General features: G+C 36.6%; 2 protein-coding genes and 2 non-coding genes across 26 annotated transcripts in view; 1 reads left to right on the top strand and 3 right to left on the bottom strand.

Annotated features, from left to right (window-relative positions):
* The window catches only part of LOC121315860 (eyes absent homolog 4), a 97,855-nt gene extending 92,954 nt beyond the window's left edge, over positions 1 to 4,901 (top strand). For all 22 annotated transcript variants that reach the window (XM_041250375.1, XM_041250372.1, XM_041250368.1 and 19 more), the window contains one exon: positions 2,341 to 4,901. In XM_041250375.1, the coding sequence (XP_041106309.1) occupies positions 2,341 to 2,421 (81 nt within the window). In that variant the 3' untranslated portion in view covers positions 2,422 to 4,901. The remainder of the gene's footprint in view (positions 1 to 2,340) is intronic.
* A 7,054-nt stretch (positions 4,902 to 11,955) lies between these two features.
* Positions 11,956 to 15,958, bottom strand: LOC121315858 (40S ribosomal protein S12). 2 transcript variants are annotated; one of them, XM_041250362.1, is made up of 6 exons: positions 15,899 to 15,958; positions 15,727 to 15,773; positions 14,989 to 15,105; positions 14,201 to 14,303; positions 13,179 to 13,280; positions 11,956 to 12,043 (listed from the first exon to the last, which is right to left on the bottom strand). In XM_041250362.1, exons 2-6 carry the CDS (start codon positions 15,738 to 15,740, stop codon positions 11,981 to 11,983), a joined length of 399 nt encoding a protein of 132 aa, XP_041106296.1. In that variant the 5' UTR covers positions 15,741 to 15,773; positions 15,899 to 15,958; the 3' UTR covers positions 11,956 to 11,980. The 2 variants fall into 2 exon arrangements, with proteins under 2 accessions (XP_041106296.1, XP_041106297.1); XM_041250363.1 differs by having other exon boundaries at positions 15,727 to 15,770; positions 15,899 to 15,955.
* On the bottom strand, positions 14,646 to 14,728 carry LOC121316483. Its single transcript, XR_005950401.1, has one exon. It is a non-coding gene; the product is annotated as a small nucleolar RNA SNORD100 (small nucleolar RNA).
* LOC121316478 lies at positions 15,221 to 15,296 on the bottom strand. Its single transcript, XR_005950396.1, has one exon. It is a non-coding gene; the product is annotated as a small nucleolar RNA SNORD101 (small nucleolar RNA).
* Positions 15,959 to 16,427: the final 469 nt, after the last annotated feature.

The raw sequence follows: 16,427 nt of genomic DNA, 5'->3' as shown, positions 1-16,427 counted from the left end.
ATTGTGCTGATATTTAGATGCCTTCAATATGCTGGGCAGTTCTTGATCAGACCAAATAAATCTCCACCAAAACTGATATAGTTGATTTAAAAACAAAAATACCAAGATACAGCAGATTTCACAAGTAACAGTAAATATTGAGTTTTTTTTTTTTTTTTTAAAGACCCATGGTTCAGTTTAATTTTAAGTATTTTATTAGTGGTGTAGATCAAAATAGTCAACTTAGCATGGTGGACTTTGTATTTAGTATGATCCAAGTTAGGAAAAGGGTTCCCCAAATCATGTGCATTCATATAAGAAAAGACCAGGACGATGCATCGAAAGCATTGTGATTACAGATGCATTTGGGTAGCAGCCATGTGCAATGTGTAAAGATGTTGTCTTGCCTGCAACTCAGTAGAATTCATTTTGCTCTAGTTAATACGGTAAGAAAATTGATTTTACAACCTTTGTTAGCATTTGTTTAATAAAGTGGTATTGCAACCTCAGCATTTTATGTATTGATATTAAGATTATAGCTCTGACCCTACCACACAAATACCCTTTATAAACGTTTTATAAGGGAAAAGTTCTTTGGACAGGAAACATGATTTGGGAACCCTTATGATCACAGTAAAAAATGATTGCAGATGTGTTACACTGTTTGTGTTTGCAGGGTGGTGGTGCATTTAGGTCACACAGCTCTGCATGTTCTGGTGCGAGTTCTGGATATACACTGAACAAAAATATTAACGCAACATGCAACAATTTCAAAGATTTTACTGAGTTACAGTTCATATAAGGAAATCAGTCAATTGAAATAAATTCATTAGGCCTAATTTATGGATTTCACATGACTGGGAATGCAGATATGCATCTGTTGGTCACAGATACCTTAAAAAAAAAAAAAGGATCAGAAAACCAGTCAGTATCTGGTGTGACCACCATTTGCCTCATGCAGCGCGACACATCTCCTTCGCATAGAGTTGATCAGGCTGTTGAGTATGGCCTGTGGAATGTTGTCCCACTCCTCTTCAATGGCTGTGCAAAGTTGCTGGATATTGGCGGGAACGGGAATACACTGTCGTACACATCGATCCAGAGCATTCCAAACATGCTCAATGGTTGACATGTCTGGTGAGTATGCAGGCCATGGAAGAACTAGGACATTTTCAGCTTCCAGGAATTGTATACAGAACTTCAACATGGGGCCGTGCATTATCATGCTGAAACATGAGGTGATGGCGACGGATGAATGGCACGACAATGGGCCTCAGGATCTCGTCACGGTATCTCTCTGCATTCAAATTGGCATCGATAAAATGCAATTGTGTTCATTGTCCGTAGCTTATGCCTGCCCATACCATAACCCCACCGCCACCATGGGGCACTCTGTTCACAACGTTGACATCAGCAAACCGCTCACCCACACGACGCCATACACACTGTTTGCCATCTGCCCGGTACAGTTGAAACTGGGATTCATCCGTGAAAAGCACTTTTCCAGCGTGCCAGTGGCCATCGAAGGTGAGCATTTGCCCACTGAAGTCGGTTACGACGCCGAACTGCAGTCAGGTCAAGACCCTGGTGAGGACGACGAGCACCCAAGTGAGCTTCCCTGAGATTCTGACAGTTTGTGCAGAAATTCTGTGGTTATGCAAACCCACAGTTTCATCAGATGTCCAGGTGGCTGGTCTCAGACGATCCCGCAGGTGAAGAAGCTGGATGTGGAGGTCCTGGGCTGGCGTGGTTACACGTGGTCTGCGGTTGTGAGGCCGGTTGGACATACTGCCAAATTCTCTAAAACGACGTTGGAGGCGGCGTATGGTAGAGAAATGAACATTCAATTCTCTGGCAACAGCTCTGGTGGACATTCCTGCAGTCAGCATGCCGATTGCACGCTCCCTCAAAACTTGAGACATCTGTGGCATTGTATTGTGTGACAAAACTGCACATTTTAGAGTGGCCTTTTATTGTCCCCAGCACAAGGTGCATCTGTGTAATGGTCATGCTGTTTAATCAGCATCTTGATATGCCACACCTGTCAGGTGGATGGATTATCTTGGCAAAGGAGAAATGCTCACTAACAGGGATGTAAACAAATTTTTTTGCACAAAATTTGAGAGAAATAGGCTTTTTGTGTGTATGGAAAATTTCTGGGATCTTATTTCAGCTCATGAAACATGGGACCAGCACTTTACTTGTTGCGTTTGTATTTTTGTTCAGTGTAGTTTGCATGTGCAAGTGGTGTGTCGTTTTGCTTTTTTTTTTTTTTCCCAGAACCTGTAACAACTTTGTGTTCTGCAAGAGTGAAGCCCTGTTATTTCCATTCTTACTCATTGTTTATTGTTTTCAATACAGCACAATATGCCTTTCTGGAGGATATCGAGTCACTCTGACCTGTTGGCTTTGCATCAAGCACTGGAACTGGAGTACCTGTAACTATGTTAGAATGCTGGAAGTTGGAACTGGAGAACCCGCAATTGTATTAGAATGCTGGAAGTTGGAACTGGAGCACCTGTAATTCTATTAGAACGCTGGAAGTCCCTTTTTTATATTTAAAAAAAACAAAATACACTGAGATTTTTTTTTTTGTCGTCTGTGAGTTAGAACTTCTGGCTAACAAGTATAAACTGTCTTAAGAAGAAGAGAACTCTTTCTGTAACAGGAGCTCAGCCAGCCAGAAAGAACCTGCCTATCAGATCTACACAAGGTCTTATATCAAGACATGCATTTTTATTAAAGCATAGATGTGATGGACATTGCTGGCACACACCCCATAAAGATGAAACCTTCTCCAATCTTAGAATGAACAGTTTTTTTAAGTGACAGACTCCTTTGCTTACTAAATAAGACTGCGTCTTCCCTCCTACAGGGTGGTGATCAACAGCATTCCTCAAGATGGAATATATTCACATTTTAAACAAACATTTACCTACCTATCTGAGCAAAACCTGCAATAGAAATGCACTCTGAATACGATGACAATCGTGATTTGTGTAAATTATTTTATGGTTACTAGTTTACTGTGGCAACCACCTCTAGAAATGGATGTTGTTGAGAGAACGGGGTATTGTCACTTTTGTAAGTTTGATAAGCAGAATGTGCATAATGATTTGTTGTGCCTTAAAATGAAAAAAAAAGACAAGTGTTTGTGTGTCACGTTGTAATTTTGGTTAAAGAAAAAAAAAATGTAGATAAAATTATTTGTGATCATTTTTAACATGACCAAATTTCAAAGCATAGGATTTGCAGTTCTGCGTTAAAAGCAGAAAAAAACATCAGTTGGAGCAAATAGAAAATAAAAGAGTTTGTGTTTTAATTAATGGATCTCACATGACTTACTAACTATTCACTCATAACAGCACAGATGTTACGACTTAGGAAGGTTTTTTTTGTTTGTTTGTTTGTTTGTTTGTTTGTTTTTTAGTTTCAGTTCAATACCTCAATGTATAAAATACTTTTCATATAAAAGAAGACGCAATGGTTAAAAAAATAGCTCCAAGCCACAGTCTATCAGGTTACAAGACTCTCCTTGAACTAAGTTCAAATATAAATTATTCTGAAGATGCCCTGTTCACCAACAGCATCCTTATATGTGTTATAAAATGCAGTTAACATTTTAGGAAATTTATACATATTTATAGAAATTCTTGGGCTCTACCAATTGTCCAGATTCCTCTGATATAACTAAACTGTTTTAACGCTAACATTTAAGTGGTAAATTGAAGATATTTACAGCTGTTGGTCACTGCAGTGCTACATTAAAAATCTGAAGATTAAATGAATTACTATTGTTGCAGACGTATTTATCAAGGCTTTTCGAACATGCTTTCTAACATGTTGCACAGATAACCTGTTGAGTAAAGTCCCAGACATTTTCCCAAATGACAGTACACTGTATGTACAACCTAAAAGCATTATTCGATTTGTGGCAAGTAGTAAACAATACATAAATTATCCAAATCTGTATTTTTTATTTAATCTTAATTTCTCACTGTTAAGGGGCCCAAAAATATGCTTAATTGTGGTTCTCTGTTTCTATGGCTGTGAAGATTATTTTAATATTGTTTTTTTTTTTTTTTTTAATCACTATGCATTTGTTCCAGTGCAAAGTTTGTGAATTTTACAAAATTAAATAATGAAATACATTATGTGTGTTTAAGTGCTCTTGTTTACTCCTTATTTCTGTTGACTGCTAGTTTACCTGTACCGTTTTTTTTTTCTTTTCTTTTTACAATAAAAATTGATGCAAGCTTTGCACTGGAGTAAATGTGTTGTGTATCTGTCCCATAATAGGTGACAACTGCTGTATCAATCAGCCAGCGATGTCTGAAAAAGGATTGGACTGCTGACTAGAAGTTGGGATGAGAGAGCTGTATGTTATTACTGCCATTGTGTTCATTAGTTCTTATTTTAAGGGGTGGCATCAGTGTATTTATTACCCCCTATTGCAAGACTTCAGAGAAAAATAAAAATGTTCTTCCATAAAAGTACTAAGCAGTACATATCAGGCAGGCTCATTACTCACAGCTGTATTCACTCAAGTAACAGAACACAAATGGCACAAACAACTTTGGATGACTGGAAAAACATGTACTTGGTCTGATGAATATACTTCTTACTTTGAAGGATTATCATCGGGAAGTATCTACAGTAATCCCTTCACTCTGACGGACTTAACCAACTGTCAAAATAACTTTTTTTTTGTTTGTTTATTGGCGTATGAACCCTATTCATGTCTTGAGTCAGTCGGGAACCTCCCAAAAAACTTCACTCGGTGTTTAAAGACATGGCTATTCACAACAGGTCTGCAGGAGCCTCATGAAGGGTTCCTAAGTATATACACCATGTATATTATACATCAGTTACTAATAGAAATAATACCAATAATGCAGGCTTTAATAAAAAGTGCTACCTCAGTATTTGTGGAATGTGATTATTTTACAGCAATTGCAGGTGACACAGTTAATGTCCAAGCCCCTTCATCTTTTACTGTCACACCTGAAATAAGTTTGATTAACTCAGTCTTCATGGACAGTAGTCCAACCATACAACGACCTTTACACGCCTCATAACAAATGTCCAAGAGCATGTTTGCAGGCGAGAAAAGAAAGGTCAACAATCAGATGGCCATAGAGACATGATATTAACCCTTTACTGCATGACTGCAAATCAAAATATGTGTTTAGATATCCCTAACAAATGTATTATATATATATATATATATATATATAAATCCGTTTTTAAATTGTTATAACCCCAAATTAAGTTATAACCCAAAATGTTTGTGTCCCAAAAAAGGATGCCATGAAGTACAGACCTGGGTTTTCATATTACATTACTTACTACTTTTTAAACATTTTGGAGAATTGACAAATAAGTTTACACAAGAATACCTATTCTTTGGTAACTATTGTGAGTTTGTAATTATACCTGGGGTAATTAGTCAAAGAACAGAATTATTCACACAAGAAACACTATCTTTACATGTCTAATATTGTTTTATAATACTAATATCTTTGACTTAGAAGTACAGTAGCAAGAAGATATTTTAAAATGTTGAGACTTTGAATTTAAAATCTTAAAAAATATAAAAGAAACAAGAAAATAAAACATTAAATGCAAATATCATCTTGAACAATGAATTAATGCAATTGTAAGTAAATAAATAATTACACAAATAAATAAACAGACATTGATTTGGCTGTCATTTTTTTTTTACATTCTAAACCAAACAGGGTAATAATATTCATAAGTTTAACTCAAAATATTTGTGCCATAGTGAATCTGTTTAGATTCTTTCAACACTAAAGTTGAAAGCTGTTAAAATAAAAGCTGTAAACCGGATTCATTCTCCTGTGTCTTTTTGAGAACTTGTATAATTTATAGCACAAAAAACAGAAATCAGGAATGCTGCATGCAGTGCCGAGAAAAAGTTTGTGAACCCCAATAAAAATTATGGAAATTCCATAGTTTTACCATAATAGCTTTCTTGAATCAAAACCAGTCTTCTTAAATATCCAACAGGGTTTACATGAACCAATTCCACGTCTTTTGAAACAAAATTATGTATGAATTGGACAAACAATGAGTAATTAAGATTCAGGGTATGTGAAAAAGTAAGTGAACCCCTGGTTTTATCAGCTCAATTACGGGGGTAATTAGAATCTGATGTTTAAATAATTAGGTAGATCTTCAGATGTGAGTTTGGGAGGCCCCACCCTATATAAAGATCAGAAACTTTGAGTTTGGTCTTCACCATACAGGTGTGTGGAAACACATCATGCCATGATCAAAAGAAATTTCTGAGGACCTCACAAAAACAGTTATTGATGCTCATCAGTCTAGAAAGGGTTACAAAACCATTTCTAAGGATTTGGGACTCCACCAATCCACTGTCAGACAAATGAAGAAAGTTCATGACCAAGGTCACTCTACCTAGGAGCTGTCGTCCTACCAAAACCTCTCCAAGAACAAACCGGAAAATCATCAAATCACAAAGAACCCCAGAGTAACATCAAAGGATCTGCAGGCCACTCTCACCTTGGCTAATGTGAGTGTTCATGACTCAACTATCAGAAAAAGACTGAACAAGAATGGTGTTCATGGAAGGATAGCCACGAGGAAACCACTGCTCTCTAAAAAGAACACTGCTGCCCATCTGAAGTTCACCAAAGAGCACATAGATAATTCACAAGACTTCTGAAACAATGTTCTCTGGACAGACGAGTCAAAGGTAGAACTTTTTGGCCTCGGTGAGAAACGTTATGTTTGGCGAAAACCAAACACTGCGTTCAAACAGAAGAACCTCATCCCAACCGTCAAGCATGGTGGTGGGTGTGATGGTTTGGGGCTGCTTTGCTGCCTCAGGACCTGGACGGCTTGCCATCATTGACACAACCATGAATTCTGCATTGTATAAGAAGATTTTAGAGGAGAATGTCAGGACATCCTTTCGTGAGCTGAAGCTGAACTGAAAGTGGGTCATGCAGCAAGACAACGATTCTAAACATACAAGCAGATCTACAAAATAATGGCTGTAGAAGAAATTCTGCGTTTTAGAACGGCCTAGTCAAAGTCCGGACCTATACCCCATCAAAATGCTGTGGCAGGACCTGAAGCGAGCTGTTCATGCAACGAAGCTCTCAAATGTCACTGAGTTGAAGCAGTTCTGTAAGATGGAATGGGCCAGAATTCCTCAAAAACGATGCGAGAGACTGACCAAAAGTTACAGGAAACGCTTAGTTGAAGTTATTACTGCTCAAGTACTTGCAGGGCAGTAAGCGTCCTCTGGAAGCATGTAAAGAAACCGCTAACCAGTGAATTCGTAAATCTAAAACTGACAAAAATTGCTTTTCGTTTTTGAGAAACTTGCTGACTTGTTCTGAGGATATAGCCTTCATTATTTCAGCCAACCAGAACCCATAATTCATACAAAAATAGGTAAACATGACCAGGATATTACATTCTAAAGATTGAGATAATGTTCTCACCCAGCTTCATTATAATTGGATGGATGTTTCTCTATTAATAGCTTTAAATGTATCCCAGGTGGAAAGATTAACATAGAAATAGAAAATAAATCAATTCAGAAACCCTAAATATGCAATATATTATATATATATATATATATATATATATATAATATATATATATATATATATATTATTAGAACTTAATAAAACATGTCATGGGAGCAAGTAGCTAACAAAACATTTTAAAACAACCTCAGAGAATAAAGCTGTTTGTAAATAGATGGCAATAAAAAGAACTCCAGGCCTACAGTGCATACACACCTAAAAATGGGAAGTTATGTTTTTGTCAATTTATGAAATGTTATTAAAGACAACATGGTACTAAATGATCCCTGTTGATCTCTACCAATTATTCAAACTTTGTATTTAGGCCCTGATCTTCTATTTTAACGAAATGGTGTAAAAATACTAACCGCTTTACTGAAGCCATAGAACAGTGTTGTTTACAAGCAAGTTCTCTCAAAATAAGTAGAGGGAGTTGCCTTGGAAACAGACTGGCTCACCTTGGAGGGTTACTGGTACATTATCAGAACAGAGACACAACATTAAGTGTAACACAGCCACAGCAGTTGACTAGAATGAAGTGTGTTTTTTTTTTGTTTTTTTAGTATCTATGCAGTAGTTAAGCAAACTCTGGCATCCCATTGTGGTTTCCTACAGTATTAGCGTTGTCATTTTTGGTACCTGAAATATACAGCAGTGTGCAAATGTATTAGAACACCTCGAAATGTGGTACTCATATCCTTTACCTACATGAAAACCTCAGAGTGTTGGAATTAAAATTCAGTCAGTAATCCGTGACAGAAATAATAGACATGTGTGTCAAAATGTTAGACCACTTTGTGCTTAAATTAAGCATCTTAACTAAAAAGCTGCATTTTACCCTTTGTGATTGACTGTGTTCCTTTTCTGTTACTATTGAAATAGTTGTGGAATATAACAAAAGTCAAATAAAATTATTCACTAATTTGTTGTGGTGTATTCAGCAACCTAACTTCTTTTTCAGTTATCGTATTGGCATTTATCAACGTTAATCGATGCATTGACGTTTTATTTTTCAAAATAAGTTTTAACAGAAGATCCAATAATCCAAGTGTTGTGCATAATAATTAAACAAAAAGGCACAACTTGCATTTAAACACATTTAAAACTGTTAACTGAAAAACAGTTGACTTCAATTAACGAGAATGTGTGCATCTGCATTAGATGTCCCTTTAATAATAATAAAAATAAATACTATATTAAGTAGTTTCTATCTGAACTATGGTTGTTCATTACTGTTAACATTTTATGTCCAAAGCAAAGCAAAACATTTTAATTAATCTCACAAATCTTGACTAATTTAACTACCGTACTGAATTCAGCTTCTTTATATAATTTGCCATATAATCCAAACACAACACACACTGAAACAAAATAAGGTAAATCGTTAGATTTAATACTGGCATTCTTTTGAAAGGATTACACAACATAAAAGGTATATGCTGTGTTCTTGTAACTTTTTAGAAAATAAAGGTGCACTCACCAGTGAAGCAACTCAACTCATTTTACACGAGGTATATCCAACGCGAACGTAGAGGCCTAAAGTGCGTATCCTAGCAACAGCACTAAACGCCCACTCAAGGTTTTAATGCAAACCGGCAACAGTTTTCCAAACTGGGTTCCAATTTGATACATCGACTTGCCAATATGCAATTAAAGTTTGGGAAATTTAAGGACAATGGAATCGATTAATTCTTGCACCACTACTAATTTGCCTATTTTCCAAGATTGTTACATTGGTTTGATTTCATAGGCACAAACACAAGCAATGGAGCTTTACAATTTGCATAGTACTGTATCATATTTATACTATACACACTTCAATCAAACTTCAGAATATGCCTCAATAAACCAGTTATCTGGCTAGAGATAATAGGGCTTGGAGCTATTAAGTTGGTATGTAAACTTTTTTTTTTTTTTTTTTTAACTGCAAGACAGCTTTAAGGGGAAAAAAAATAGTCAAGCTGGACACAAATGTTAGAATAAAAGTTTTTGCAAGTTTAACATTTAAAAATAAATAAAAAATTCCCAGGGGGTGTGAGAAAAAAAAAAAAGTCTGAGGGAAATGGAACATGAATGTATTGTAAAACATGGATATGTGAAAGATCTGCATCACTGATCAATGTTAAAATTGGCATTGAAAGTTTTTGTTCTTCCTTCCTGGTAATAATAAATTATGAAATACTGCTATGCACCAAACAATAAGACAATACATTATCTTGTTCGACAAAACTGGCCTAGGTGTATGTATATAACACACACACACACCACAGAATACATGTACCGGCTAAGAAGCAAATATCTAGGAAAACAAATCACACGAACCCCATACAGCAACATCTTATGCCTCTTTTCCACTGCACAACCAAGCCGTGCCATGCTACTAAAGTCACACGCAATGAGCCAGTTAATTGTTATTAAGTTTGCCAAAAGATAAGCAAACAAATGGTGTTCAAAAATTAACAGACCAACAGTACAGCCGGATCTTGTGTTGCTGTAATTTGTAAATATATAGCGAATGTCTTTAGAAGCCACAAATGTTATTGATTATATCGACTTACTGAAGTTCATTTAGTTCTGTTGAAGAGGAAAAAAGGTTTTAAAAATATGATTTGCCAAAGATATCCCATTTAAGGATAGTGCAACAAGGGCTGTAGTTGTATGTATGATGCAGCTGTGCAGTACTTTCACTATTTTTGTAAATAAATTTAGAATTGTTTTATTTTCACATTTTTTCTTTATATTAATATAATAAAGGTCAAGGATGAGAAATTTGGTAATGTTGTTCGAGTTAAATGTACTGTATCAACAGTTTATGTCCATTTGCTTCAAACTGTCAGAAATTCAGGCATAAACGTTCTCATTTCCTCACACGATTCCAGATTTGCCTGAACACTTCTGCCCACAAACTACAGCCTGCACTGCCTCAGCATCCCAAGGCTGTACTTCTCTCATCACACTAGCTGCTTACCACGTTTGTTTTTCTTTCTGGAGTGTACTTACTGATGCAATGTAATGACGAATACCTTTAACCCCACCTCTTGCACGGCTGCCAGATTCAGATGTCTTGAGGCTGGAGTTTCACATTTTGGTTATTGCTTGGGTCAACAAATAGCCAGTGGAGAAACACCTGTAGTGCACCGAGCCCTCACGGGTTGGATGTGCCAGTGGAAAAGGGGTATTAGGTTTTGACCAAGTAGTTTCCATAACACTGAAAACATGAAGTTGCAATGGCTTGAGACAATACTACTATTAACTCAGAGTACTATTGATGCAGCAGAAATGTAGTCCTCACAGATATCCATATCAGCCAAGTAATAAATGTCACTACGAAATATTGAAAACACAGGGTTTTCCCCGAGGCCTTTTCATGACAGCTGTAACATCTTGACACACTTAACCAAATCAGAGTTGAAGGGGCAGGTTTTCTGTGTTAAGCACTTCAAGAGGCTAAAAAGTTAAAATGACTGCTAAAAAAAAAAATAGCCGATATTTTCAAAGCAAAAATAGTGACAATAAATGCAGGGTTTTCAAAATAAGCCAGCGATCGGTGCAATCCACCGGGCAATACAACATTTGCGCCAGCTATTTTACTAAATATTATTTTCAGGGATTACCATTAAGTCCATTTTGTCATTTTACTGTAAGGTGATATAATAGTACATAATAGCTATACAAAAATAAACTATTCCTTTTGTGCAATCATAAAAATATATACCCAGGTGCTTGAGATATTGGGGGTTCATGTACAAAGGCTGTATCTTGTTAGCTGATATACAAATGTTTAAAATGCAGAGGTGCTGGATTATTACACTCCGATTTCATGCAACATTTACAACAATGGTGACCAAACATGTGCGAGTACTGTGTAAAAAATAAATAAAAATGAACAGTTGCGTTCAAAAAATGACAGCAAAAAACAAAATGGAAAACTATGAAAACTTAACACTGTGCACTCCAATAAATCTATTTTACCTTTTCCCAGTCAAAATGTAGTGTCTAAATAAGCATGGTAATTTACCATAAAACAGTAATAAATGTAGAATAAAAGCAACCTGATAGTCAACAAAAAACACCACATTATTCAAATCTGTTGTATTACAGATTTAAGGTAAGTTTTTTTCTGTTAAAAGCACTCCCAGCTATAATGTTCTGCCACCCAGCTGTACAGAATTCCTGGGGAGAGCACAGGATTAATATAACCCTGCCAATAAGTCACTATATACCTCAAAAGGTTAGAGATATGAAGCTTTGCCACTGTGGCTGCACCTGCTTTGTAAAATTACTGAAAGGTCATTCTATGAACCCAGAGACTCCCCAAACTGTCACAATACAAGCAATAATTTTATCCAACACCAAATTCATAACTAGTACTTGAAAAAAACAAGTCAGTCAATTGCAATTTCAAATGTTTATTTGCATTATTTCTTAGCCTTGAAGTACTCTTCAATGACATCCTTGGCTTGAGATTCCTTGCCATAATCCTACAAGAAAAAAAAAGTAGTTTATAAAAAGACCAAACACACAATTGTGGGGACATTTAACCAAATTTCACAGAATTGTAGGGGGTAGCAAGGGCAAATGAATACCATTATACTGCATTTTCTACTTTATTGTATTGATGCATACAAAAGAATCAAATCATAGATTATTGCAAAAAAAGCAACTTGTTTTCTCTCACAAGAGAATACCTTTTTAAAAAGGCAAAAAAGTACATGTGTGTACAAATGAAGGCAAAAAATGAACTTATACGAATACATTTTAACTTGAACCACCTATAAAATGAAACCAAATAAAACTAGACCGTGGCATGTAAATTACTTGCATTTGAAATTAAATGTAAAACATTTGAATTGTACACTATTTTGAACTTTTCAGAGGCCTTTAATGTTGCACGGCGCTAACATTTTCTAGGGTTACCTATTGAACTCTAAGTGTAATGTAAAGGTATGTGTAAATGGATCCGAAAAGCAAGGGGCATGTATAAGTACTGAAAGCAGCAAGGCAGATAAGGAACGGAATAGAAAAAAAACAAAGTCCACGAAACAATTAGCCTACAGCTAGAAATGAATGGCTGGTCTGGTACAGCTTTCAATGTGATGACGGTGAGAACATATTTCAAATGGGAATTAAAAGCTTCTTTTGAACTACAGGCTTGAAATGCTTACATCACTTAAGGCAGGGATATGTTTATGTGGTGGACAGTTTTTTTAGGTGGAATTCGCAAAATAAATGCACCCATAATTTCCTATTGGATCAGTATATAAAGCAAGTCAAACATGTACTAGATTTGCATGTCAACATATGGTGCAGTATTAGCATATACATAAGTGTGTCTAAAGATTCCAATTAAACTTTACAAAGCATAGCCATTACAAGCTTATATACAAGTCTAATGTTACCATTCTTCGGGACCTCAAAGAAAACCAATAACAATCCTTAAGGCTCGTACCCTGGCATTTTAATTTTGCCAGTAAGTTCCATATCACAGCTGCAAAACACATTCAGCTTAGCATCTGTGTCACACTGGCGAAATGCAATACAATCACAAACCAACCTACTGTAGTTTTGACTGTGCTTACAAAAGTAAAGCAACCTATACATTAAGCATTTCCTCACCTTGATGACTACACAACTGCAACCAACAACCTTGCGGGGCTTGCCCTCTCTGTCAATCTTGCAGAGGCCCACCCACTCACCAAGCTTCTTGTTGTCATCAACCTGAAAGAAGAAGGAGAACATTGAAAAGCTATAGCTACAGAGCTAGTTAATAACCGGGTACATTTCACACTCTCAAATGGAAAATTCTGCCAAAGTTGTCGTTAAGCTTAATAGGTCAATTTAAGAACAACAAGTGAGAAATACAAAAATTATTAATTTATGAAATTGGTGAAAACACTACTGTTTTACCTTTCAGTTCAGGGCAGTCAGGTGTGCTAGCCACTAGAGGCCGCTAAAGGATACAAAAGAACCTTGACACTCAAACAATTCTACCAAATCTCATTCTTGACCATTAACTTTTTTTATATATATATATATATATATATATATATATATACACACACACACTACCATTTTAACACCCTACAGCTCACACCGGCACAGCATTTTTTTAAATCCAAAAACCAGAACACTTCAACAGAACTAACCTCCATGCTGCACCTCTATTCATAATTACTAACACCATTTGTTCACACACAACTTCACTCCACATCATACAAGACTTACACCTAGCCTTTAAATCTAACCTCTACCTGTCACTAAAACTAACTTACTATTTCAACATCGTTTGTTTTGCACCCTCTAGCAGCCACTACATTGAACGCTCACCATCCTCAACTGAAAAGGTAATAGGCAGTAATGTTTGCCTACATTTCATAAATTAACTTCTGTCGTGAGAAATACAGTTCTTAATGACTTATTAAAAAACAGACAAAAACACTGGCAATTTTCTATGAGTGTGTGAGTTGTGTACCATAACCTTACCCCAAGTGTGCAGAACGATTACAGGTTGACTGAAATAGGATGTGCTTTCATCAAGTTGATTCTTTCAGTAGTTGCTCATTATCACTACTGGTATTCACTAGTCAATGCACAACAGGAAAAGTTGTCCATAAAAACACACAAGCTACAAAGCCTACCTTAATAAGGTTGATTTGATGCTCAGCACAGAGAGCTTCCACAAGCTTCACATACATGGGTTCATCGCAGTTGCCAGCAAGGACGCAGAGGTGGGCTTGACGTCTAAAACAGAACAGTTTCAGAATCTAGAGCCAAAGCAGTTTCCAATTTAAAAGAGCAAGCCTACAACACTGGATTCACTTGGGTAAGGTGCAGTCAACCATGCACTCAAGCCTGTGCAGCCTTTAATAAAAATAAAAAAAAGTGAAAGCCTTATTTATTTTGCACGTGGCAGTTACATTTGACAACTGCATAGAGCTTCCAGGGCTAAAACAGACTATCATGTAAATCATGCTGCTATATTAGTAATGTGAAGCACATTTCTAACGAACCACGGTCAGTTTGTTCCAATAATGGACAATGATTTTTCTGGTTATACTAAATTAACCCGTAACAGCTATAGATTGCATCTCAGATGAAACTGGGTAACAATGGTATTCTTCCTCACAGATTTCAGTAGAGGGAGCCACGTCATCATCATTGATACTGCAATAAAACTATGAGCTGTACAATTAGCAAAATACTAACATAATGCTGCAATTTCCAACATTAAATAAGGTCAGACCTAAGCATCATTTCAGGCTTACCTTAAGACAGTGTACACACTTAAAACACGAATTAAGGCCAATAAATACTATCCAGGCCTTCCTTGGTATCAAACAATTGCTGTCGCATAACTGTCAACTTAAGGGGGGGTGAGAATGCCTATTTTGGGTAAATGTGTAGGCATAAACTTGAATGAACTCACTTGTCCAGCGCTTTGGCGGCTTCACGGATACCGCGGGCTAAGCCATCGTGGATGAGTGCGGTCTTCAGCACTTCCTGAAGAGCGGTGTTAACATCCATCACACCTCCAGCAGCAACGCTTTAAAAACACACATATCCACAAGGTTAGCATATTCAGAATGATTCAAATTCCAAGCAAGCAGCCTATTAATCACATCATCGTAATGATCAACATGACGAGTGAATCGCTACAGGTTTGTCAGAATAGGTGTCTCACTCACAACTGAGTGAAGGGGTATCCGACTAAAGACAAAAAATCATCATTTAAACACTGTAGCGTTATAAACTGTGCAAGCCTAATATAAACCCACTCTTTCCTTGGGCGAGCAAGCGGCACCTGCAACGTGCCAGTATTCACGAAACTGGTACTAATCACCACTAACACGAAGTATATACACATTACAAAAAGAATACATTTTAACAAATCGCTGCTACAACGTACAAACCTTACACGGTTGCACAAGTGTAGCAAAAAAAAAAAAAAAAGTGAAACACGTGGTTATCTTCGTTTTACGATGGTGCCGCCGGTATGCTCGGCTAGGTGAAAATGCCATATTTTTTTTGGACCTCAAACAAGGTAAACGTATATGCTATAACTAGTCTGTTCTTTTAAGGGTATTATTAAATACATATTGTTGTCGCAAAACGTCAGAACGGGTTTACCTGCCGGGTCAACCAGTAAAAGAGAAGCAACACTTACCCTTCCTCGGCCATCGTAGTTTATCAGTGGATGTTGGACTTAAACTGCTGGAATATAAAAACAGATCAGTTGGTGTATTACTGTCCATGTTGGATCTGTAATTTTTCCTGGTTTAAACAGAGCGATGGTTTGTATTTTAAACAGATTCAGAGAGAGACACACTCAGACTCACCCAAACTTCCTCTCTGTCAGCGGAAAAAGAGAACGGAAAACGGTGACGTCATATTTTTAAAGCCTTGCGAGTGGTAGGACCCCGGACATTCGGGGAGAAAGTGTGTCCGCTGAGATCGCCTGAGAAATAGAAATACATTTTCTGCATAAAAAAATGTTTTTTGATTTCCAGCATTTATCGAACAGTGAGTGTTACATGCACATGCTATATTTCAGGGTGCCTCTCAAATTAACATCGCTTTAATAGAAACAAAAAAATGTCTTATCAGGCGATCGGAAAAAGTGGATATACTATGCTGTGCTAACATAGCCTCAAAAAAGCGTTTCTGTCAGTTTTAGTTCAGTAACGTTTAATTGAACTAATATGTACAGTGTGGATATTAAGTACTGTTTGTGTATTGTTTCTACGTGTAATGGGATTAGTCATGTGTTTGCACATTGTTTCCTAAGTAGTTGAGGCAGGAGAATGTAAAGGATGCCCTTTCTGTCATGCATTGTGTGACAAACTCTTGTACTTATTCAAACTATAA

The sequence above is a fragment of the Polyodon spathula genome, chromosome 5 (assembly GCF_017654505.1).
Source record: "Polyodon spathula isolate WHYD16114869_AA chromosome 5, ASM1765450v1, whole genome shotgun sequence".
In the NCBI taxonomy this organism is placed as follows: domain Eukaryota; kingdom Metazoa; phylum Chordata; class Actinopteri; order Acipenseriformes; family Polyodontidae; genus Polyodon; species Polyodon spathula.
The sequence above is the reverse complement of the archived record's forward strand: the minus strand, read 5'-3'. Positions and strand labels throughout refer to the sequence as shown.